Source organism: Anguilla rostrata, chromosome 5 (genome assembly GCF_018555375.3).
Source record: "Anguilla rostrata isolate EN2019 chromosome 5, ASM1855537v3, whole genome shotgun sequence".
NCBI classification, from domain to species: Eukaryota; Metazoa; Chordata; class Actinopteri; order Anguilliformes; family Anguillidae; genus Anguilla; species Anguilla rostrata.
This window is the reverse complement of record NC_057937.1, coordinates 3,930,594-3,957,568: the sequence shown is the minus strand read 5'-3', so window position 1 is coordinate 3,957,568 and position 26,975 is coordinate 3,930,594. Positions and strand designations below refer to the sequence as shown.

Here is a 26,975-nt window from a genome sequence, read left to right as displayed (position 1 = left end):
CTGCATTTCAACTGGAACGGCTAATCATTATTTAATTACGGATTTTGGATCGCCGTCCCAGTTATATTGCACTTCTCTCTGATCCAGGGGTTTGAATTCCAACTAAGCTATTGACTCTGGTGCCAGAGGTACACTGCAGGCAACAGCGCGGGGATGTGCAAGTGCTCATGGGTATTCCTGAAAGCAGAGAATGCATGCAGAGAATTTCACTCTGACAGGCTGAGGCTAACGACAGACACGAAGAATTTACCTTTACTTTTGGACACGAAGTTGACTGCAGCCTTGACTTTCAAGCCCACTGGCTACCCAGATCTGATGCAGGGCATTGAGTAATGGGGCTATATTTATAGATCTGGTGCATAGATGTGTGTCTGATGCGTGATGTGTTTAACGGGGAAACCATTATTATGATTTATAAACAGCAGGGCCAACTGTGAGCGGTGTCATTTTAGTATTTTCCACGATCGTAGTCCTAAAAGTTGCACATATAACAGGGTATTCTGAGATATTGTCAACAAGGAATTGTTTTTTTCTTATAAATCTAATTAACCTTTCACCATCTGTTTTGTATTCATTTTACATAATCTGGCATTAATTCCACCTCACTGGATTAACGGATGTATTTATGTCCAGTATTCTTTTTACTTAAAGTGAACTCAGTTTTGCTAATATTGGTTTTCTTTTTTTTACAAATTGTATACTCTCAACAAGACTGATATTTTATATAATAAAAACCACTTTGATTTCATCACCAAGCCAACTGATCACTGCAGATCTTTTTGTAAAATGCTTGCTCGGGGTAAAACCTCAGATGATGATCTGCTTTTAAGTATGTGACCACGTTTTATTTACAGATAACCATGTCTCACATGAAGAGATATTTGAGTAAGTATTTATTTAAGCGTGTTCTCTGTGTGAAGGGTACTGGGAGAGTTACAGAGTACCCGTGGTTCGTGTGGCGAGACAGTGTGGCGCAGTCTTCAGGCTGGCTGGGTCTCAAGCCGTGTGGGAAACGCAAGCACCCCACCGCCGTTGGGGTGATATAAGCCATCTGCTGTTTGTTCAAGAGCCTCTACCTCGCTGCCATTAAGCTGGAAACTTTTCCGGTTATCTGAGCTTCAGGACTGGGGAGCTTACAACTCTGTTAAAATGATGGCAGGGGGTATGCACCGGAGTCTAACTAACCTTTGTCGAATGTCCTTTCGCCGTTGGATTTGCACAGTCCTCCTACCTAACAGTTTTAATATAAATAAAAGGGGACAAATACAGAAAAGACATCAATGGCTGAATTACAAAAAGACATTAGACAGGTAAAGACTAGCGTCAACACATTATAATATTGTATTGCATGATGGGATATTATTTTCCCAGACTTTGGCTGAATCATACAACGCACTGCGGTGATACTTCAATGGAGTGGAGAGGGACCAGTACAGCAAACAGTTAACAGCTTCCATTCTCTGAACGCTTCAGATTTTTAAAGGCAAACTACTGCAGTTACCAAGCACTTCTAACTTGACGTTCAGTTCTGTATTGAACTGAACTGAAATGGTTCATTGTAGCCTGTCAATGTCACAAGAAACCCATTTGTCAGTTGAATATGCATATTTTTTTTTGTATTGCATAGAATATATCTTGATATTTGTATTTTATTTGCATTTTACTTCTGTGCCATAATTCATATGTGACCTTTTTGGCGTAAGTATGTCCAGCAGATGTAATTTATAAATAAATGAGCAATAACAAATTAGTTTTGCGCAGGGTATTCAAAAATGCTTAAACGTTAACGCTGCCAGTGAATGAGATATGTGATCTGGGAACATCAACATCTGCATAATGCGTCTGTCCACACCCTGCAAAAAATTAAGCTGAAATATTGCTACGATATATCACCCGCCCCAATAATCTAGGGCAGTGGTTCCCAGCCACCATGTATTCTGGTGTTTTTTTCTTTATTTCCCCCAACCACTTGGGTTTGGCTCATTACCATTTGCTTTGTCCTCAAAATTTTCATTTTCCATTTGGTTTAGTTTCAGTGACTGGGAGTCCATGCTTTCTGTGTTTGGTACCGGGGTGATTTCAGCTCCCTGTCTATGAATTAATCAATGTGAAATGTCAACTCTTTCAAAAGGAATCATTTGCTTCAGCACATTGCAGCAATTGAAAGCACATGTAAGTCTTTCTTTCAGCTCGTCTGGCTGATTAAAAGGTCATAAATGGACATGGTTCTGTTCGGTCCTTGTGACATTAGCATGATATTTCACAAGGGTAAATCTTCCACCATTAGACATTAAAAGTGACTAATTAAAAATGGTTCAAAGAAGGTTTTCAGGCTTCAGGAAGGGCAGTTTAGGTCAGAATGAATACATGCAGGGGTACCTCAGAACCAGGGTTGGAACCACTGATCCAGAGCACCTTCAGTGTGGCGTGCCTGTCCAGGGTGTCTATTCCTGCTTCTCGCCCAATGCACGCTGGGATAGGCTCCAGAAACCCTGGCGATACTGCCCAGGATAAGCATGTATGTCTCATATTGGCATGTAGTTTATATTCCCCTCAACCCAACAGCTGTCTGTTCTGTCCAGATAATTTGATTGAGAGACATTGATTGCTCAGAGGTGGAAAGGCGCAATGGACAAACCGGCAGCAGGAGAGAACCTTTTAAACATGACATTGCAGCAAAGGCAAATTAATTAAATTACGGAGCAATTTCCAGTCGACCTATATAAAGTTTCATGGGCTACTTTCCTCTGCATACCTTGTGGAATTCCCACAGGCTCCTGGAAAGCAGTAGAAATCGCTGTAATATGTACAAATTTTATTATTGATGGCTGAGAATCTAAGAGCATTTCGGAGCGTTAATTTTACTTAATGACTAATGTCTCTCTCTGCTCCCCGTTTTTTGACAGATGACTTTAATTGAGGCAGAGGTAATTAGGCGAGGGGCGGGCGATCTTCGTGGGGCGTCCTGTCATTGCCCAACCCCTCGCTATTTTCGGCAGGCCTAATGGGGTCTCCGTGGTTTGCCCGTCATCGCCAGGGCTGGCCATGGGCTTGTGTGATTCATCTGAGCAATTTATCAGTTCCCCAGCACCCCCCTCCTGACCTCCCCCCCCCCCATACCCCCACCCCTCCGCCTGGCGTCTCCTTACCACTGGACTGTTCCAGAATCAGCCTAACTGCAGCCTTACACAATGCTGAGCTTCAACGTGAGGCAGCCTCTGAAATGAATGTGCTCAGTTCAGTACATACATCTCTTTTGTCCTGTTTTTTTTTTGTTTTTTTTTGTTTTTTTGCAGACAGTCAAACATAAAATAGGACATCCGGTAGAATAAACCCACAATAAAGAAAAAATAATTTATGGTTGGTTGAACCACCGTCTCTCTCTCTCTCTCTGCCTCTCTCTCTCTCTCTCTCTCCCTCGTTAGTGTTCAGAGAGATGGTCTCTGAGAATGCCTTAGGGTAGGATATGTTTATTATAAATTGATGAACAATTTAAAGAGGTCTCGGATTTAGTGTGCGATCAGTACAACTGGCAGAGTGGACAAGAGCGGGTATACAAGTGAAGTCTGTTTCCCTCTCCTCTCTATCTGTCTGTCTGCCTGTCAGTCTGTCTGTCTGTCTGTGACTCTGTGCAGCTAGTCTGTCTCTCTCTCCTCTCTCCTCTCTGTCTGTCTGTCTCTCTCTCCTCTCTAGCTGTCTTTCTGTCTGTCTGTGACTCTGTGCAGCTGATGCCGGTGCCGCTCTCGGTAACTGTCGGTTTTTATTTGAACTCACTGAGGAGCGCAGATTCCCAGAGCTTTTCTTCCCCTTCCTGTACTGCGGGGCGCAAAGGCCCCGCCTCCTGGGCCACAGGCTCTGAGGCTGCAACTGCCACAGATGGAGACACATGAGGAGATGAGCATCTGTACCGGAGAGAGAGAGAGAGAGGGGGGGGCTGAGAGAGAGAGAGAGGAGGAGGAGGAGGGAGGGAGAGAGAGAGCTAGAGAGGGGGAAAGGGAGGGGAAGAGAGAGATAGAGAAAGGGGGGAGTGGAGACAGAGGGAAAGAGAGAGAGGGGAGGGAGGGTAGGGAAAAGTAGTGAGAGGGGTGTGAGAGAGAGAGAGAGAGAGGGAGAGCGAGAGAGAGGGAGAGGGAGAGAAAGGAAAAGAGAGGGAGGGAGGGAGTCAGGGAGGGAGGGAGAGATTGTGTGTATGAGAAAGAGAGGGAGAGAGAGACAGTGGGAAGAGTAGGACACAAGGAGAGAGTGTCCTTTGAATCTGTGACTCCTTTGAATATGAAAAAGAGAGAAAAGAAGCAGAGAGCAATAGAGTGAGAGAATAGAAGCAGAGAGCGACAGAGGGAGAGAAAGAGACAGACAGCAGCTTCATCCGGAGGAGAGAGGGGGTAAACGGTAATCGCCCCCCCCCCCCACCACCCCCGTTGCTCAGTAAACCTGCTCGGTGCAGACTCCCACGTGCTGAGTGGACTGCGGCTCTCTCTCTCCAGCGGCTCTGCGTCCGCCCGCGCCGCTCACACTTCGTCCGCGCGCCCAGCCGCGAGTCCCGCCGTCCCGCGCTGAGAGGGCCGGCTGCTTTTTTCTTTTTTTTGGGAAGGGGGACCTGCCGTCGCCGGCCACAGAGACAGTCCTTGTCCCGAGGGGACCGCGCTGACGGGACGCTCCTCTTTCAAAAAAAAAAAACCATGAGCACCTGCAGGAAGAGATGCAAGAGGCAGATCCTGAAATTCGCCCAGTACGCTTTCAGGGTAATCACCGGCACGCTCAACAACGGTAAAAGTTCACCTGCTTTACCTGCTTTACCTTTAACCCCCAGGCTGTGACCTCACTGCCTGTCCCGGCTGTTTCAAGCTTTGTGCTTTATTTGTGATGCAGTTTTCTCACCAAACTTAAACTGTGCTTATGGGAAAAAGTGAAAGATACTCTCCTGGTTTCCATGGTTTGTAATTTGTTGCTTGTTATTTGCAGTGTGGCTGAAAAGCTCTCAAGTCATACTGTAGAGTGCTTTAAAAGACATAAGTTTGATTTTGATTGTCACTTGAGTGGTTTTTATACAGATTTTATGCACAGAATACCCAATTGCCTGTGGGTTTGTTATACTGCAGAGTATTGCAGAAAAAGTGATCTTGGTGGTCCTTCTTTGTCAATTATGTTTTCGGAATAGTTATTGCAATGGTGTTGTCAAAAGGCTGAGTTTATTTAAAATGTGTGTACGAGCCATAGTGCAATCAGTGGCTATGATTTTCAGTGTGGCTATAATACTGTGGGCTATTTTCTATAGGTGGCCACAGTGGACAGCTGAAGTGCACTAAGCAGCCAAGGGATAGATGTGCTATATTTATTTATTTATTTATTTCAAAGCTGCTGTGTTTATTTTATTGTTTATTGTTTTTTTTCTGCTGCAGCAGCAGCAGCATATAGATGGAGTTAAACACCCTTGTGCTTTAAATCTCCCCCCCCCAGGGCATGCTGGGAACACAGCGTGTACTGTAAGGCTCAGAGAGATGTACTGTAGTGTGCTGTGACACAGCCAGTCTGAATTGCTTTCCTTGCAGTTTGTCATACGTGCTCAGAATTAAAGGCCAGCTATTTTATAAGCCCTTTCAGAGTTGCACATTACAGGGATGATTGATAGCTTTTAAAAAAAAAAAAAATTTTTTTTACAGAATATCCACCTGAGAACATTCTGTATTGACCTTTTTTTATTTTTCACTATGAAAGATAATTTTTAAAATAATGGTAATAATAAAAACTTTCCTTTTTATTACCCCTCAAGAGTTAGGGCCCTGTCATTTCTGTAATGTGCAAACTCTAAAATAATGCGGGCAGATGTCTGTGTGCATGCTGCATTATGGAAATGCAACTGAATACACACGGTTAAATGAGCTGTATATTTCGCATTCCACTCCCCAGGACTAAACGGCAGTATAGAGGTGTTGGGTATTGACGTTATGTGGAAAATATGATCCATGAAAGAGGATGGGGTCTGATGTGACCTTCATGATACAAAATCTGCGGCTCTTTAGAGATAACCGGAAATGCTGCATACTCTGTTCATGACTCTGTGGAATTCCCCAGTTCCATTTTAAATGGAATACATTCTTGCTGCTGCTGTGTCTCTGCAGAGACTCAGTAAGGCATGTGATTCGCTGCGAATTGAAAACTCAGGGTCAAGAATTAATAAATAAATAAAGAAATAAAGAAATCGTGAGCATATGGCTTCCTGTAATATCAGGAAATGAGTCTAATAGGATTGATTACATTTTATTGCAGGAAATTGTCCTGACTTCCAGTGTCATTATGGCCATAACACGTATTCCGTAATTGCACTTTTCCTAAAATGAATTTTTATTACTGTGGAGGGGGGGAAAAGAAAGAATAAAAGCAAGAGAAGATCCAGACAAGCTTTCTGAGTTGATTTTACAGCTATAAAAGTGTAAATAATATCCACCCACTAGTACAGTGCATTTCATAACTGACATGGGCTATAACGTTCTACAGAAGATGGGCTTTGCTTTGGAGATGTGTGTCGTCTGGGCCCAGTACAAGCGTGAAAGGGGGTCGCACTGTTGTGGGTAATTAAATCTGACCCTCATATTTACCGTAGATGCTGCGCTTTCTCATATTTCTCCCAGCCAATTATGTGCTGAGCTGAAAGCTCCCCCCCACCTGTTGTGACTGGAAGCGGGGAACCAGCACTCAGATTTACCGTCCCCTCCCGTTTCTAGGTCACCTGCTCGGCAACTGTTTTGAGACTGAGCAAAATTAGCATCACCTGCCTTCCAGGTGTAGCTGTGATTCAGCCGCCTGTGTGTGTCCTGCTCTTCCACAGAATGCAGAAATAGAAACAGATGTGGCATCCGCGAAGGCGACAAAAGAAAGGAACTGGCTTTGCTTGTTCTCCTGGTACGGACCTGTATGAGCAGTACAGCAGACATACTGCATACTGAAAGCAAGTCGTGCGTCAGTGTTGTCCATGTGTCCTTTCTTCTACTTTATTCCAGGCTCATTTGTCTATTGTGGAAAGGTGCACGTGTGTCCAGAGGCAGGTCCAGAGGGTGAAAATGTGATCCCTTTTCCAACAGTTTGACTGGGTGGATTCGTGCTGGATTCGCAACATGTTAGACAGAAACCTATGCGTAGAAGTATGGAAAATATTTCGAACCACAGTTCTCAGGTTGTTTGATTCCCATGGCAATTTTAAACAACCTACCCCGCACAACTTCTGAAATCTTGGATCCAATCCTGTATTTGCTGACATGGAGTAAATCATCCATAGACTAACAGGAGAGAAATGACTGCAGAGTTGTAGGAAACGGCTTTGGCACTCAACCTACAGTGAATTAATCTGATTAGCAACTAGCTACAAATTTAGTACACAATGACAGGCTGACGTGTGCAGGGAATCAAACAAACAGATGTGTGTGGGCAGTGAACCGAATGATCACGCAAGTATGATTGCTACCTGTTCTGTGAACAGTCTGTTAGCTGGCACAATACGTACACAATGTGAGAGAGAAACAATGTAAGACATATAGGGATGTGCTCTTCTGCCAACATTTTATTCATTTGCTCTGATGATCTGTTTTTGTGAGGAAAAAAGAGATTTAAATATTCAGCAGAAAACCTTCACTTTCACTCCACAAGCGGTCATCCAGTCACTACTGGTCATTGAAATTAATGGAGTTCTAGAACACTGCCTTAGAATTTTGAACTCTTCAGAATTAGAATTTCCAAAGCTTCAAAGGGTTAAATGTTTCATGTTAAATGAGATGCAGTGCTATGCAGACCACGTGCACAAGACAGTATGTTATGCAATGACTAATGCTACAACGTGTAGTAAAAAACAATGAAATATAATTTATTGACAACCGCATGACATATTTAGCTTCGCATCCTGTAATTACTTGTGTATAAAAATCTTTGGGCAGTCCCTTTGAATACTGTTTATGTGGTTGCACAGGGTAACCAATTCAGTCTACTAAGCATCTCCATTCAGAAGGTGTGAAAGACAAATCTGATTGCCGACTTATGAAAGATGTTATTAATAAAAGAAAAACAAAGTAAAAAAGAGGATGAGGGCCTTAGGAAATGAACACATGTAATCTGTGAGATCAGGAAGTGGATGTTTCTTTGTGAACTGTTAGCCGAAGCTACCAATCAAGTCCGCCATCTGAACCTTAACTACGCCGATTCTCTTGGGCCGGGCGTGACAATTCGATTGGCCTCGCCGTTTCCATGTCACCCCCGTTGTCATCAGGGCCCTTCCTAAAAAAAGGGCTGGCTACCCTCCCCCCCCCCACCCCCACCCTCCCCCCGTGCCAGGGACAATGCGCACGCCAAGGCCAGCGACTCCCAATTTGTACCCATCAGGGGAGAGAACACACGACACGCCAGACACCCATTCAGCCGTCGTCGCTCCGGGGGACGGGGGGGACGGGGGCGGGGGTGATGGCGTGGGATTGGTTCTCGGCGGGAGAGCGCGGCGGGGGCCGAAGGAACTGCCGTCTGCGGCCGGGCCCGTCTTTGTTGGGCGCTCCTTTTGTTTCCTGACGGTGACTGGCGGATCGGGTTCCCGTGGCGTCTTCGTGGTGACGGCGGAGCAGAAAACCTATATTGCTCATATCGCCGACCCGCCGCTGAATATTTCATACCGCGCGCGGGATCGCGTGGCCCTTTAAGAGGTTCTGTTCGGTTCCTGGGGATACGACTCGCGGAGCTGAGCTCCGGGGGGGTGGGAGGTGGGGGAGGGGGGGGGGGGTTGTTGCATTATACGGTTTGTAAGGAGTTGTTTTTTTTTCTTGTTTTGCTTTAGAAGGCATTAGAAAAAAAAAAGCAAAGCAGTGTATTAAAATCACATTTACTTTACTGGAGGAGCACATTTCAATTTGGTAAGAACACAAATGTTTATGTCGTTACCGTGGCGACGAGAGCAGCAATCATTTTGTTCCCGCTCTCTCGCTTTCGGTGACATCCATCATCATCATCATCATCATCATCATCAGCAGCAGCGTTGTCCTTCGTCTTACGGGCCAGAACTAATTTGTTTTCGCCATTTCTGTCAGGCTCTTTCTCCAAACCTGCACAAAAACCCCAACCATTCCCCGTCCTGCCCTTCAGTGAATGTAATCAATTTGCCTATTTGCTCTAATGTTTGTAAATGAGAGTCAATTCAGTGCACAGAATGAGCAGTTTATTTTTAGAGGCCAGACATGGTGAGAGACCAGGCTCTGGATATTGTATAGCTTCGCTCGAGATACAGGCAATGCCAACGGTCGTTTTAAAACTGAAAGCCTGAAACTACACGGTGTGTGACCTTACGCAACGACTAACGGACGGTTCCCTGTCCTTCATTACTACATAATGAAGTTTGGGACCCAAGGCCATCGGACCGAAACCAGCTTGTGTGAGGAAAGAACCGAGAGGCGATGTCGTAGCTGCTGTTTTGCAACAGCCACTGCTGCTGTTGTTGTGTTTTTTTAAAGTTTTTTTTTATTACCGTGATCTTTATTGTCTCCTCGAAGGTTTGATTGTGTTTTGCTCACAAGTGTGGAAGCGAGGTACTTCGAGATACTCTTTCCAGTCCTTTTCCAGCTCTTTCGTGTCAATAAGGTTTCCTATTGGCTGCCATTACAAAGTCTTAAATAACAAATCGCTGGTTCCTAAGCCAAAGTAATCACCCGCTTTTCCCCCACAATGGCCCTTAACTCTTTATACCAATAATTAAATGTTTCCATTTGTGTTCTTCACCAAATGATTGCAGATCTCACATTGAAACCCAATATATGTATATGTATATATATGTATACACACATTATATATAGCCATCACCACCAATTAGTGATTTTAAACCATCTGCTCTGATAGGTACTTAACAATATCATCATAATGTTTTATTCATGACTTTATGAATAACTAATTGCCTTCAGAAACCGAAATTAGTGCATTTATCATGTGTGATGCTCCGTCAGACCGTTCAATACAGATCACACCATATGTCTTTCAAAAGGGCGAATTCCCAGGGAAACAACGCCTCCTTTTAAAAAAAAAAAAAAAAAAACAGAAGAAGAATGTGATAATTAAGGAGACAATGCGGAAGGGCATAATAAGTGCGCGTAAGGAACCGCGATTGTGTGTGTGTGTGTTGTTTTTTTCCTTCTTCCTCTCCTTTCTCATCAGTGCGTTATTGTGCAGAGTGACTCCCAATGCGGCGGCAGCTGCAGCTAGCCCAGCGGTGCGACGCGGATAGCCGCCTGCTCTCTCGCGCGCTCTCTCTCCCGCCGCAGCTGTGCGCATTCACGCGTCACCACGTCGCGCGCGGTAAGGCGCGGTAATACCCTCCTGGCGTCACCGCGTGACGTCACCCATGAGATTCTGACTTTTGACCAGTTTGTGACCAATCAATCGATCAATTTTTATTTGTATTGCGCTTTTAACAAAGGAGCTTTGTCACAAAGCAGGTTTGCAGAGAACCGGCCCGCAAAGAGTAAGCCTAGGGCAACAGTGGCAAGGAAAAAAAACTCCCTGACTGATAGCAGGAAGAAACCTTGAGCAGAACCAGACTCAGAGGGGGAACCCATCTGCCGCGGGCAGGCACCGGTTTGTTATGGAAAGTCAATAGTGTGACGACTTTGACCTCTCCCTGAGCCCTCCAACGGTCTCTTTGTGAGTCACGTTTCTGTAGTTTTGCCATTTCGGTTATCTGTTTGTTTATTTTTCAAACAATCAGTCAATCAATCAATCAGTCAATGAATCAGACTTTATTTATATAGCACTTTTCATACAATCAAATACAATGCTTCCCATAAAACACAAAAAGATACACAAATAAAATATAACATAGAGTTAAACAATAGAAAATATGTCCAGTGTTGCAGCAATAGCATTCTGTCTCTATGAAATCCATTTATACTGCCGGACATTTTCTGAAGCCATTCAGGATAAGCATCTTGCTCAAAGACACATTCACCTGTGAATTGACCCAAGTTCCCTGTCTGTCATTCTACAGGCCCCGTTCCTGTCTAAAAAATATCATAGGAAAGCAAACAGTGCATCAATTTGTGGGCCGTCAACAAAATGGTATATGAAAATGGATCAAATTCAAAGCGGAGGCTTCAGGAAAAATATATATTTATTGTCAAGCATTCAAGGTAAAGGAACGTTCTGGTCACTGACCTTCATCACTGTAAAGAAATGGAAAAAAATGGAAATTTTATTGTGTGCACTGACCAGTATGTATATCACACCACAGTGCTCCTTATCACACATAGATTAATCTTCATAAGTCTCTGCACGTTCAGTTATTGATTGGCTACAGTCATTTGTTCAGCAACCACCCATGGATATTTTAATTAGACCACATACTGTGAAGGCGATACCTGTGAAGGTTTTGAAAGATGTTTTTTCTGCACCCAGAAATCAATTAATATACATTAATTTGGAAACCATCTGTGCTAAAGATTACCAATAGTCATTTTCTTGTAATCTTTTACGTTCACAAGAATATGGGAAGACTGTTCATAGATTTCAGTCTACGATCAATGTTTTATCTGTTCTGTGGTTTTTGTCGCTTGTTAATTTTAAATAAATCATTTGAGAGAGAGAGAGAAAGAGAGACAGCTACACTAAAAGACTCTGTGGAGCCAAGACCATGTGAGATCTTTGAAGACATACATTACAGAACCCGTTTAAACCAATAAGACCTTTGCATAATGCAATTTCTCTGGCTCTGATCCGGGAAACATTTTACTATATTGTCTCGGCGAACAAAATGTCGTCTTTCCAGAAGCTTCTGTGTACAGGGAAAAGCAATCTGTTCTCCAAAAGCAGTTAAATGCGCTATAAATGCACATCACAGTGAAAAGTGCTCTAGGCACTGAGAGGTTGGCCCAACTTTATTGAACACTGGAAAAAAGATAACATTTTCTTGTGAGCCTTTAAATGCCCAGTTTAGTGAATAGATAAAATGTACAGTAAACGGTGAACTGTCTGAGCTTCACTGGATAAGTGCTTCTGCAAAAACAAATGGCTCACGTCAACTTGTTTTATACATGTGATTTCTCATCATAATACACACCAGGGGAGGAGTTGTGGGCAGAGAGCATGCAAACTCCACTCAGAAAAGTCCCCGTCCGGGATGCAAACCTGGCTTGCTGTGGTGGTGACAACAGTGCTGTCCACTACTCCACCGCGCTGCCCCTAAAACCTTAGTAATAGGAGTCCGTGAGAAGGACACACCTTGTGTGGGGTGCAGATCCAAAGGGAGCTGAAGGACTGGAACCCAGCCAGAACAGAACCAGAGGTGTGTGAAAGTCAGGACGACACAGGATGGTCTTTGGAACGGGGGTGGGGTGGGGGTGTGGGTGGGGGGAAGGGGGGGGTGGGTGTGACCTCTGCCTGGCGTGACTCACAGATTGGGGGGTTTCCTCCTGTGAATCCAGCCAATCGATCTTCTCCCACACAGCCGTACAGCTACAGGACAGACCACGTTATTCATGTGCAATGGAGAGACATGGAAAAGTGCCAGAGCTTCGGGAGAATGGTTCTGCCCATTAAACATGATTTCTCTTCAAGTCTAATGTCTTCAGTCTGTCTGAACGGGGTGATTAACAGTTATTAAAGCATGAATAAATCACAATCCTTTGCAGTTCTGACAGCCTAATGTGAGCTTTTTAGAGCTTAAGTACAAGTAACAATGTAAAGGATTTTGTACTGTGCAGGTGAGCCTTCTTGGAAACATAATGCGGTTTATAATGCGGTTATTAATACTTTATAAAGCAATAATAATGACATTACATGCCAATAAATAGCTTATTGATTTTAGAGACAGAGTTGTAAATATGATGTATACTTTGGCAATGTTTGCCGATTTCTCTGTTGGCACCTTGACTTTCTTCCGAGTTATCATTTTATCATCATCATTTTATTTTGAGTAACCATCACAGATTCATTTAGTTTGAAACTAAATCAGGACTGACAGGGTAAGTTATGTTATTGTTTTTAGACAGCGATGTGAGAAGGCCTAAATCACTATGGCGACCACAGGACACTCGGGGTGGTGCCACAACCAGCACATCATGTCCAGCTGATAAGGGTAATTCCCTCTTTAGCTCTGTGTGACGAACACAGCATGCTGTAAAGCCCTGAGCCGGGTTTGTCCTTGCTATGGCTGTTCTCAAATTGCCCACAACATGCTTACAACTGGATAGTATCCCCATCCCTTTGAGGCAGTGCCCCCAAAAAACAGTCTGTGTCAGTGATTTTCTGGGAAAGATACCTCATCTACAGTATAGACCTGGGACCCAGTGGAATTATTTTAACATCAAACACACACAGGTAATTATCCTGTCTAACGTAGACAACCAGCGAGAGGACATTGTGCCATATTCCTCATCCCCATACATTGCTTAATGCACTTTTAAATAAATAAATAAATTCCAAGTGATGTCTGATGTAGAGAAAGAGGCCATGACCTGCCGGAAGAGCCTCCCGCGACGTAATATGACAGCAGCGGGGAGAGGTGAAACTTGTGTGTAGACGAAAGCCGGGATGGTGTCAGAACAGGCCCGAGTGGCCTTCACCGGAGACTTACTCAGCGAACGCGACGCGGCGCGAAGCGGCAGCCAATTTAGCGGGTTGCCATTTAGAGAAAAAGTGGAAAAGTGGAGCCGCTGAAGGTTCCCGTGGCGGGAGGGACGGCAGACGGTGTTCATTAGCGGCACTGCAGACGAGCTTTTCTGCGGCAGCTGCTGATCTGAAACGCATTTCCTGCATTGTGTGCGCTACAGTGACCGGGTGGGGGGGAAGGGTTTTGTGAAGAGCAAGATGATCTGAATTAGCTTTGTGTGTGTGTGTGTGTGAATGTGTGTCCCCACAAGTTGCTATCAGTACATGCGTCCTAACGATGAGATAAAAACAAATGTGTGTATGTGTATGTGTGCTTGTTTGAGTGTCTGTGTGTGTGTGTGTGTTGGGGGGGGGGGGCACTGGGGACCGTTAATGCTATGCAAGTGTAACACAACTTACCCAATTAACAGTTAATTGCAACCTAATTATGGATCTAGCGGATGTCATGATTTGAACTGGCTTCTCTCCAACAGTACGCTAGGCTCCCGGTTACTTTGGTCAGAGTTTATTTTGACACAGAAAGTTTGTAGATTCAGACCCCTTAGGCAAGTCACCTAGAGAAGTTTGGTCAAGTCAATTTTCAGAGCATGCAAAAGCCTAGGACGATTGAGGACAACGGGTCCGTGTGGAATACCTTCCTCTGGCTTGCTTGGGTCCCTGTGCAGTACGGAATTGATGCTTGAACTGGCACCCATTAGACCGTGGCGCTTACATAAGATGTTTTGATAGCCTGAGCTTCGCTACAGACTGTTTGTGGTCCTGAAACTGATCCCTGTGTTGTTTTGTGTTGCCGGGGCGTTTGACCAGAAGCCAGCAGTGTCAAGTGGACAACCTACGGCAAGATAATTTAGCGAAAACACTCATTCCGTTTCAGACTTGGGTTCCTGAGTGTTTGCAAAATCCGAGAAGTCTGTAATCGATACCGTCAGGGCTTCCAGATTTAGAGGTCTCTCTTTGTATCACGGAGTCTGTTTAAATCCGCAGTTTTTCTCGCTTTTTAAATGAATGCTGGCAGTGATATCTGGAACAGTGTAGCTAGTCAGGGAATTGACATTCTAACCAGAGGCATGCAGGTTTGAATCTGGGCTGTCAGACAGCTTTTTGACCCTCAAGCAAGGGACTTCATCTGACCTGCTTCAGAACTCCGGGCCATGAAGATGGAAAATTAATATGCATGGACATCTGCTAAATAAATGTGGTAATGAATCTGCTTAACCCTTTGAGGCAAACCTTCTAATGCTGATGTTAGAATCGCCACTGGTAACTGAAAGCAATGGAGTTCTAGAACCCTGGCTTAGAATTCTGAATAAAGAAACATTCCAAAAAAAAAAAAAGCTCTTCAAAGTGTTAAACATCTCCTGTAGACAGTTGACACTCGTCATTTCTGCCTCAGACATTTACGATCCAGGCATATCTGAAGGTAAAAGCAAAAACAATGTAAACATAGCCCATGTGTATACAATCATGGTCCGTGCTCTGATATAATGATACAGTATTATATATACATATGCTTTAAATAGGATTTTTTACAATTACTGCACAGCATCAGCTGTGGATTTTCGGGCCCAAATGTAGTTTCTGTAGTATATCGAGAATAGAATTTTGATCTGCACTGTACAACAGCTCTAGTGTGTATTTAAAGTCTCAGTAGACATATTGCATTGATGTTTCAAAACAGATATTTCAGCATACAATATTCTGAATTTGTTTTTTACTTCTAAAGCAAAGCAATGGCAAAGATTCCCTTTAATAACTTAATGCTTAACTTTTGCAATGGCAACACTGACACTAAACCTCCTATCTATCTGTACTCGGAAAGGTGTTCTGATCCTCTGATAGTACTCTGCCAACACAATTTCATAAACTACAAACTGTGTATTGATGCTGCGTGTATTTTTAAAAAATAGATTTGTGTTAAGAGACAGATAAGTTTTATAAATTTGATTTATTATTAAGTACTGACAGTACAAAACGTATTAAAATAATTAAAATTGGATCATATTGTTAGGTTTTAATTTGATTTGCAAAGCTAGAGGGAACTAAGCTACCTATCCTGGACATATAGTTCATGCAGTATTGATTATACAGCCACTCAAAGCAGAGCACTTGGAATATATGTCAATGATGAGGTGCACGTGCTGTGCTAAATCAATTATACATTCTGTTCCAGTAGACACATGATCTTCCACTCAGTGTTACTGTGACGTTATTGCAACTTGATAGCGTAGCTTGCTTCAGTGCTCTGAGAACTGTGCTGTATACGTCAGAGAGGAATTCCTCTGCCAAAACTTAAATGCCCCTGCAGGCAATCAGAGTTGTCATGTCACATCTCGCTTCTTCATTTGGGGCACTTGGGTTTACAATGAAGAATTTCAAATATCGAAAGTAAACCTGTGCTGTCTATGGTCCCATACCAGCATGACATGGATCCGTATGAAACACATAAACATATTTTGCAATTCAAATTACTGTACAATAGGTCAAGATCCTACAAGATCCTTTTTTAATGAATATGTTGGAATGTAGCTTAAGCCTTTAGACTTCATTTGAGATAATTTGATTTAATTAGGTGTGATGCCTTTAAGTCTGACCTTATTTTGCCTTTCTGCACACTAATCCAAAGGTCAATGGGACTTTCCAGAGGCTGAAAAAAGCCACAACCTACTAGAAATGGAATCTGTCATGAATATGTATGATTCATGACATTTTTAAAATGTTAGAATTGCACAGATTATGCATATATTACATGACAATTCAGGAGTTTATTCACTGCATATTAAATTTTCTTTTTTTTTTATGTTCAAAGACGCAGTCCATAATTCAGGTGTGCTTGTCCGCTTGAGTTTTACAACGTAAATCTGTTTCCCCAGAAATGTGGTGTAACCTTGGAAGATATTTCTTTATTCCCAACTGAAGGCTAACCTTGAGGCCACATTGAAATTCTGATGCAAGGGTTGCTTGCGGTTTGAATTCAGTCGGGCCCAGTGTCCCAATAACAGGTCACCAGCTCAGTCTGTCAGTCTGTCCTCTCCTGTCTGTTGCTTGCTGCTCCACTACTGGTGTGGAAAAAGAGCAAGATGGTGTTATGTGTTACGGGGGGGATACTGTTAGCTTGACAAAGATTCGATTACATGGTTAAGAGACAGATAATGGTGAATATTTAAACAGAGAGGGATCCCTAGTTAGCCAAGTAGCTTTAGGGTATAAATAGGCTAGAAAACCTAGATGACCTGGTAACAGTGTAGTGTATCCTTTATATTAATGACGCTAGAGTTGTATATCTCTCTGACTCCTCCTCTTCAGTCTTTGGAGATCTGTGTGAATTAACAGTATGAGACATCTGCAGAGAGAAGAGAACATTTTGTCTAGAAAACTACAGATACATCTGAAGACCTGTTGGGGATTTTATTTTATTTTTTTCAGCGAGAGCAGCATTCAGCTTTGCACTGTTTAACTGTGTTTTTCATATAAATGCATGTGCTTCACATTCATCATGTTCATTTAGCAGATTCTCTGGCACAGAGTGGCTTGCAATAAGAAAGAACATAAGTGCATCCATCTAATTTATGTGAGCAACATTGTTAGACCGGGCTTAAAACAATCCCATACCAACAAGCTCAAACACCAATGAAACCCCAATAAAGTGCTTAATGTAATTTAGCCCGTACCAACCAAGAATACAGATTCTGGATGCACACAGCTACCATCCACACAAGAACCATAAATCATGTTATAACAATCCTAACGTAAATACAGGATGAATCATGCATATTTCACATTGCGTTGCACTGGCAGTATTGCCGTGCGTGTAATATTCAAATCCGTGAAACCACATGAAGCGTAATGCGGGGAGACCTACTGCAATTATGCTGAATATGCATTGGGGAAAATTATCTTGCATTGTTAAACATATAGCTGTCAATCCAGCGGATCAATGAGATTAACCAAGATGAACATAAGTGTTGTGACACGCAAGGGCTGGTCTCCAAAAAAAAAACGGTAGGGGTTGTGTTGTTCTGTTACGACCTGGTCTCATTCCCTGCTCTGACGCAGAAGGAATCCTTTGGTGTGAGACCACGTGGTGTGTTAAAAAAAAAAAAACACACCTGGATACTTAGAACACTCCCTTCAAAAACAGACACTGTGGAGCCAGCAATCCCATAGTGCTTTGCTCCATTCTGTTAAGAAACAAAGGCCTTGATCTTTTAAAAAAATTCAACATCGAGTAAGTCATTTTTTAAAAGGGTCCAAATTAGAGATATTTTTAATTTACCATTCTCTGTACTTTAGGCCATGCTTCCAGGAAGTGTGTGACTATCATGGGCTGGTGATGGATGTTACTCTCCACCGTGACCAACTGGGTTGAGGGTCTTATACTGTACAAAAGAAGTTCAGCAGGAACTTTATATTTGAGCAGAGTGACAGCAATAAGCAGTGAAGTCATTGGAGAACAGCAGATCATTTGCATAGTGTTGTACAGAAAAAAGGGAATGCAATAAACGCAGGAAATACACAGATGGATGTTGAGCATCCTGCAGGACGTTTATCTTCTCCCATCTGTGAGGTTCTTTGGGTTTTTTTGTTGGTTTCTTTATGTACATGTATTCATAAAGACATATTCTCACTGTGAATCTTTCTGTCTGTCTATCACATATCCAGTATGTATGTCTTTTACTAAATCACTATATTTTATGGGGCAAAAAACGTTTACAAGGCAAAAAAAAAACAAATAAAAAAAAAGACAGAGGAAATTAAATTTAGAGCATCACAACACTCTCAGAGATCTATATCAGCTGAGAAAACCCAAAAATTGGAATTTGCATGGAAACCATCATTGGCTCTTAACTGTGAACACTCATAATCTATCCATCAATATCCATCAAATGGCCCCCACGGGCCTTACCTGCTCACTCCTCCCCTCTCTCTTTCACTCACTCACTCTGTTCCCTTCCACTTTTTTGCTTTCCTTTTTTGCTTTCTCCTACTTGTCTGCATAGTGGACGGACCTCTCACCGCCTGGTTAATGACTGTTTGCTCCATTGTAATAAATGATTTTAAATGCCTGCAACTCCACCACATACTCTGGTTGAAAGCAGTGGGAAGTGCACATGCATTTAGAAATACACCATGGTGTTTCATCAACGTCCAAGATAATGTATTTAGTACATTACCCATAAAACTACTATCAGACCATGGAGCTGATATGATATTCCATTGTGTTTTCCATGCAATTAATGTTTTTTTTTTTCCATTAAAAATGAAGTAGGCACACTCAATAGCCCCTTCATAAGATGCCAGCAATGCGTGTCCCCAGGCAATTTGTTTTCATAAGAGGACTGTGTTGTGCTTTATTATCCCCTGTCCATATTGCCTGTCCATTTAAATCCATTAGGCTGCCAGCACTCTGTTTTTGATTGAATAACCCTTTTGAAGAGTAGGTTTTTTGGAATGTTTTTCAAAATTCTAAATCGGTGTTCTAGAACTCTTCATGGCTTTCAAATGCCTGTGGTGATTGTAACATCAGCATTAGAATGTTCAGCTTAGAACGTTCTAATCACGTATTTGTGATCTCACACCCTAAAGGGTTAAGGGCACTAGATGCTAGTATTGTGGACAGAACTGAATGCTAGCATCATGTCTATTCTAGCTCTGTTTTCGTCCTCACAGACATCTCTCTATCTCATGAGTGGGCTGTCGCTATACACAAATTATGCAGGTAAGAGAGAATACAGCCCACATACAGTCCAGCCCACTCCACAGAACTGTAATGAGAGGACTGGATTGTTTAGTTGCAGTAAATTTCGTATTAAACAGCAGACAGGTGGTGGTGTAACGTAACTCTTTGGAAGAGGGGGTAGTAAGCCAGAGCCAGCTGTGGCAATGTCGTTGTACCCTTGCCCAAGGAACTATCGCTTCAGTAAATATCCAGCTGTGTAAATGGATTGTATGTAAAAAAATAAATATATAATGCTGTCGTTGAGATGCTGATGTGGTTATTTTCTCTTGCCTGTGGGTTTCGGTGCAAACATGGGTGTCACAACAGCATATACAAGAATAAAAATCAAAAGGTTGACAGAGCAAGACGTGCACGTGTAATATTATGCAAACAAGGCTCAATGTTGAAGGTCAGACTGGCAACATTGTTATGATAATGTGGACTTGATGCTTTTCCTGCATGGATGAGGTCATATTCCATTACCCATGATGCTCTTCTCTGGGCTGCTTCATCTCAGAAAGGGAAGTCGATAGTGCAGCAGACATGAGAATGTGTGATGCTCGCATTGGAACTAAAAGGCCGAATTATGTCTGGCTGGATCTGATTATCTTACATTTTCAGCCTAATTATGTAAAAAAAAAGAAAAAAAAAACATTTTGGTCCACGTTCATAATTTCACCCTTTGTGTCACACGGGCTTCAACTTTCCATTGTTTGTATGGCAGACACAGTAAATCACTCTGTGGCAATTACATCATTAATGGCTTCGTGATTACATCATCGCACGAAATGAAATTAGATGTATTGACAAACTGATCTAATATAAGGGTGACCCCATGAGCTACTGGAGGAAGGGCTGCTGCGTGCATCGATTCACATGAGCTGGAGGCGGTAAGAGACAGAGTCTTTGTCCTGAGGGCACGTGCTCCTAATTGCGCTTTGATTTATAGCACCGTTTTATTTCAATTTCAGAAAAAGAAAGGTCTGCTTTGATCAATGTGCGCGTTGAGGCGTTAGACGTGTCCGTCCGGCCAAATGTCAAAATCTGCCTCAGTTGTGCTCTCACAAGGCAAGTGTGATGAATCACAAGGTGATGCACCGGCCAGGGAATCAGCTGGTGGACTGTGAAGTTAGAAAATGTGGTGGGTTAAACGGTGGCTTTCCAAATACGAGAAAAAGTAAAAAAAACAATCTTAAACTTGTCTTTAATGATTCATTCATTCCCCCATGAGTGTCATCATAAGCACAGTGGTCAAAATAGCAAAACATAGATTTTAATGAATTTTTACACGAATTATGTGTCTCATTAAAAGCAGCACACATTCCCACTTCCTGTGACAGTTATATGGTCACTTCCTGCTGTCGTCGTTTTGAGTATCCAAACGACCTCCTGCCATGTCTTCTGTATGAACACGCGTCGCTCTCTTTTGATGTTTCACAAAGCCGTTGCAGCCGGGTGACGCTGTTCATTCACAGATTACTGAGGTTGAGTACGATCGCGCATTCCTCCGGCTTATCGTAAATCCTCCTTTGGCTGGTGAGGACGACACGGCTTTGTTCACCTGAGCTCGCGGCTCCGCCCAGCTGTCAGATCCTCCAGGTTTAAAAATGCATAGGTGTGCTACTGTTTCCAACTGTAAGCTACACCAGAGGGTTTATGCTTTCACTCTGGGCAGCACGGAGTTTTTTTTTTTTGTGTCAAGTCATCATATATATTTATGTGGACATACTGAAGACAGAAGGGAAATGATTGGCAGAGGGGTAGGGGGTGGGTGGGAGCCCCAACTGTCCCATGATTTAAACCCCCCACCCCAGTTCACAAGGTGAAACCAAACCCCCAGCCACCACCCCCCCCCCCCCCTCCCCCGGCAGATCTGTGATTGCCATGTGAACCCCCCTTCATGACCGCAATTCACCCCACCCTGGTTTACAATGGCTCCCACCCCCGTCCTTATTAAATATCGAGCTCCACCTATGAAGGGGAATCACACAAGATTTGAATGCAAAGGCTCACGTGCAATCAAACTGCAACACGTTTTTTGTCTTCATTGCCGAATGTCATCGCTCACATTTTTTCAGGAATCCCAAGGTGGTGGCGGAAATCATTATTTGTTCTGTCGTGACAAAAGCGTCCCTTAACAAAAGCCTATTTCGGAAAGTTTTACCCACACCTGATTACTTACTTTGACTTGAACATGCAATTATGTCTTCAACAGCACTACGCCCAGAGGTGTGTTGGTGATGTAATTGACACCGATGCACCTCCGGGGCAAGGTTATGACGGCAGTGAAGAATGCTACTGTGCTACCAGAACGGTCCGTGAAAGTCACTGAAGCATACGCAGTCATGCAGCGCTTTGGTGAAGCTAGCGGCTATAAGGCTTCCGTTTTTTTCTTGGCGGCTGGCTCGCATTCGCCAACTTTTTTGAACCAAAATAAAAAATAATTCTGGTTGCACTTGTTGAAGAGGTTAAAGTTTTGATCGCAGCTGAGACCTCACGTTACATTAACAGAATTTAGAATTCATTTGTCCACCTGAAGTCTGGCGTGACTTACAAAAACTGTGTTTGTAAAACTTTAGATCTCCACTTATTAAATAAAAAAACTATGAGTTATCAAACTATTTTGGGGGAAAAATGCATAATTTTTGAAACCTAAAAATTTTATTTTTTCATTTTCATAATTAATGATTTAAAAATTAAATATTATGGATTCTTCACACAAATTTGGTTGATATACTGTACCACCTTTGTCAGATTTTGAGCCAGGAAAAAAACCCCTGTTATACTTGCATATCACATTGAGTTTTGCATTAGATTATTCTAGACGAGGAAAAACCGGAATGGACAGTGCTCATTTGGATCTGCTCTTCATCACGGGAATGACTTAATGTCATAAATGTCTGTGTGCCCACTGCATGGCGGTGTATCCTGAGAATGTGTATTGTTCATTTAGCAGGAAAACAACCTCCGTAATATTCAATCTATCAACAGAAAAGTCCTCACGATCACTGAAAATCTTTCTGTTTCAGCCCCAGCGCTGTTCTGACGCTTATAATGTGATTGGACAAAGCACTCCGAGCTTTTCAGAGCTGCAGGACTTGTACCGTGTGTATAAGTGTCTGTGCTGAGAGTGCCCTCTGTTGGCCAAATTTGGGTGTTGGTGTTGGTAAAGTTCAACAAACCTATGTAATTTTTTGATTAAACACTTAGAACTCTATACCAGTGTTTTTAAGGATATGTAACATGTAAGATTAGCAAAGAAACTCAAGGTATCACTTTACAGCTCCACTTCATGAAACAGGATAAAACAGACAGCACATATATGAAGATGATAGAGTGAACTTTTCATATTGCTAGAAAGTTCTGACATTAAATTTATTTATAATAATGCAATATTGCTTGACAACATACACTGTTTTGGTTATGCTACACAGGCTAAACAATGAGCACTCTGGTTAGTCTCATGAATAATTTGTCTGGCATGTAATTCAGGGTGTTAGCATTATCTGGCAAACAAAATAATACGACATATTTCAATAGGAACATTAATCTGTGACACAGGGCGTGAGAAACTACATCAAGTAACCACTTCAAAAACCGCAGATAAAATATTCTTCTTCTTCTTTATCGTCTTCTTCAAGGCTCACCATTAAAATACATGACAGATCAATGGACGTTTAGCTGTAATGCTGAGAAGCGCCGTGCAGTTTTGCAGACACTCACATGGGGGTGACAAAATCCAGCACATACATGCGCATGCACACGCATGCAATGCAGACATACTAAAATGGAGCTTCGGGAGTTCCTGTCCACTCGAGAAGGCAACTTCCTGTTGAAAATGGCCCTTTGAGACATCCCAATAGGGAAATTTATTTTGAATTCTGCCATGTTACATGTGATGCTTGCAGTCATCCTTAACTTCATATTGCGAATACTGGGTTAGGGAGCTGGGATTGCAACTTCAAAGCTGGGAGTTGGATTCCCAGGTAGGATGCTGCTGTGGAACCCTTCAGCTAGGTAACAAACCTAAATTGCAACAGTATATATCCAGCTTTGTACTGTAAATGCGTTGTTAGTAAAATAATGTATGCTCTGTAAATAGCTTTATTATTATTATTATTATTATTATTATTATTTAATACTGCAGAAATATAAGTGATACTGAGTTACTAACACAGGAACAAATAAATGCATATACTCAGAATAATTTGTGCTGGCCTATTGAGCAAATATATTTTTAACTGTGAGTCATAACTTTTTATTTAATTGGCACAGAGAAAAATGAATGTATCTGTGTAGTTTCCTTTGTGGGAGTCTATATCACTAAATGTGGTTCTCACGGTTTGACGCATGCAATGGATCTAAGATACTTTTTAATTAATTAAAACATTTTTTTTTTTTTAAATACAAAAAAAGCCCTCAGGATATGAAATCTATGTTCATGAGATGCGAGTATTTGAAATATGAGCAGTACTCACACAAGCAAAAACCACCCTCTGTCCTTTTCATCTATCTTTATCCCTGAACCGCCCAGACAAATATACATTTGCTTGGTGAATGCGCGAACATGCAATGAAACAAACAAAACTAACCAGACTGGAAAAGCAGGAGGTGTACAAGGGCTCTCACAACTAAGCTGCCGTTGAAACAGTAGCTTGTGTAATCCAACAAGTATGGGTGAACTTCAGAAAACTATCAGAGAAATGACAACTGAAAACTGCAGGCGCTTTACGTGGCATAACTGCCGACACACTTTACGAGAAGTAGCTTTCCTCGTGTTTCTTTTTTTGTGTGCGTTGGGTATGCATTTGCCCATAATATAATTTATCCAACAGAGAGTTTTTGAGGAGATTTCTCAGCACTGACAGCAGATAAATTAGTAGAAAGACAGACTCTCACAGAAACAGATACTCAAATACTTCCCTAAAATATTGTAAATGGACTGCATTTATATAGCGCTCTTATCCAAAGCACTTTACAATTGATGCCTCTCATTCACCCATTCACACACACACACACACACACACACACCAATGGTGAAAGGCTCCCATGCAAGGTACCAATCAGCTCGTTGGGAGCAATTAGGGGTTAGGTGTCTTGCTCAGGGACACTTCGACACGGCCAGGGCGGGGGATTGAACTGGCAACCCTCCGACTGCCAGACAAACGCTCTTACCTCCTGAGCTATATCGCCCCATGTATTGACAGAAAATGGAGCAGACCAACATGTGCATGTCAGAACTGCGCTGGATAAAGGCGTTAATGGACGTTACAGCGAATATAACTCAGGAGGTAAAAGCGGTTGTCTTTTGCAGGAACGCCCTGCTTCACACTCATATACATTCACACCTGGGAGCTGCCCAGTACAACCACAATCCTCTATTGTTGGCCACTGAGCAGCTCCACTGGAGGGAAATCAGGGGTTGATTAGGTGGCAAGTTTTTGTGAGAGCCAGATCTGGGATTTTGGCCAGGACACCCCAGGGAACCCCCTACTCTTTGCGAATAGTGTCATGGGATCTCTAATGACCACAGTGAATCAGGACCTCGGTTTAACGTCTCATCCGAAAGACGGCATCTCCTACAGAACAGTGTCCCCGTCACTGCACTGGGGCATTGGGGTTTATTTGACCGGCCCCCTGCTGGCCCACCAACACCACTTCCAGCAGCAACTCAGTATTCTCTGGTGGTCTCTCATCCAAGTACTAACCTGCTTAGCTTCAACCAGTCGGCAAGAGCAGATTGGTATGGCTGCCGGACCAAGAGCATCATCTCACATTAAACATGGAGATTAAGTAAAACCTCAGGACTCTCAGGAGTTTCTTGTCTGTTAAACACTGAAAACAAACAAACAAAAAATGCCTGGCTGAGAAAAACCTTCTCTGCCGACCTGATCATTGATGAGACTTTTCCTTGCTCCACCATCACCATGCAATTCCAGCATGGATGGATCAATTAAATAATTGGATCAATTAAGAAAACTTAATGCAAACAGTGAGACACATGAAGACTCTTGTACACTATTTTTCCAATTGTGTGTATGTGAGTGTGTGTTTGTGTGTGTGCTTGTGCATATGTGTATGTGTGCATTTGCGTGTGCTTGTGTGTATGTGTACGTGTGTGTGTGTCTGTGTATGTGTGCGTATGTAGGTGTGTGTGCCTGTATATGCACATATGCATGTATTTCTGCCTGTCCATCATGTGTGTTTCGCCTGTAGGGAGGCTTTGTGTCTCTGGGTCCCTCCTGCAGGCATCTGTGATCCTGCTGCCTAATTATCTGACACTGAGAAACAGGGGTGATAATTGCTGCACGTCAGGGATAATTGGCTTCATCATCAATCGCAGGTCTTTGACAGTGACAAACAATGTGCCGCACAAGCCCAGCAAGCTGCATGTGGCCCTGTAACACAACCCCTGCAGCACCTAACAATCACTCACGCAGAGAGAGAGAGAGTGTGTGTGTGTGTGTGTGTGTGCGCGTGAGAAAGAGAGTTAGAGAGTCTGGGAAAATACTTTATATAAATTACAGCATTGTGTACGCAGTCATGTGTATCTTGTGGTCATTCAGAGAGTTCTTTGTACTCGTCCTCAAAAATGTATGCTATGCATCCACAAGGAACAGTATTTGCATAAATCGTGAAGGCAGTGTGCATTCTATGACGTGACAGATGCTTGGAAACCAGGAAGGATGGTGGAATCATTAGAAGAGATCTGCCCCCTAGTGGATATACCTTTTAAAACCTCCAGTCATACCAAAAGTATGCAGATGTATATGTGGAAAAATGTTGCTTTGGACGCAACGTGTACACGTAGAATGATAAAAATGATAAGTATGTTTTCAGCCTTTGGTTTGTAAATGTTTCCAATCGGTGCTGTTGCTCTTCTCAACAAAACAGAATGACCTGTTCCAAATTCTATTTGGAAAATGGTCCTGTTTTGGTTGCACCATCACCACTATTAATAATTAAAATATCCAATAGTTGATTTTAAAAAGCTAAACACAGGTGCACTCAAAGGTATAAAAAAATATAAACACTGAAAGCTGAATTTCAGCTTGATCCAGGTGTACTTTGTATAAGACTGCTAAGTTGTTAGAAGTGTGAAGTTAGAGTAGATTAGTTGAGAAATCCATTACCTTCTCTACCTTCTATAATTTATTCTGCAGTCTGATACAATCAATATGTCCACTGTCACATTTCAGTAGGAATGGATAAGGTAACCTACGGATAAGGTCTGAATATAATGAATGGATAAGGTAGTTTGTGGATAAGTTCAGACTGTAAAGCTTTGTAGAATGAAATACCGTAGAATGCATTTGGGAAAACGTTGTGCGCGTCAGGATAGCGACCCATAAGGGCAAGGATGTTGAAACCCTTCAGCGGGCTCGAAGATAACGATCACGGCCCCGGCTTTCTGTTTGGGCCCTGAAGATAAAGCTTCGGCAGCCAGCTCCTTTTACCTGTCCTGTCACGTCTAGCCCGCGCCACAAAGGCACGCTAACTCCCCGTCCGGGCCGCGAAAAATCTATTTTTAGAACGTGCCCAGCTGCCACAAATAAAATGGCAACCGATACCCCTCCAGGTTTGGTGGACAAAGACGAGCCCTCGGCAGAGGTCGTTGCCATGGTGAGTCTCAACCCCC

General features: G+C 42.7%; 1 protein-coding gene across 1 annotated transcript in view; it reads left to right on the top strand.

Annotated features, from left to right (window-relative positions):
* Nucleotides 1–4,422: 4,422 nt before the first annotated feature.
* LOC135254460 (Kv channel-interacting protein 4-like) overlaps nt 4,423–26,975 on the top strand; it is a 49,345-nt gene continuing 26,792 nt past the window's right edge. Inside the window, exon 1 of the mRNA XM_064334638.1 lies at nt 4,423–4,767. Within this exon, the coding sequence (XP_064190708.1) occupies nt 4,680–4,767 (88 nt within the window). The 5' untranslated portion in view covers nt 4,423–4,679. The remainder of the gene's footprint in view (nt 4,768–26,975) is intronic.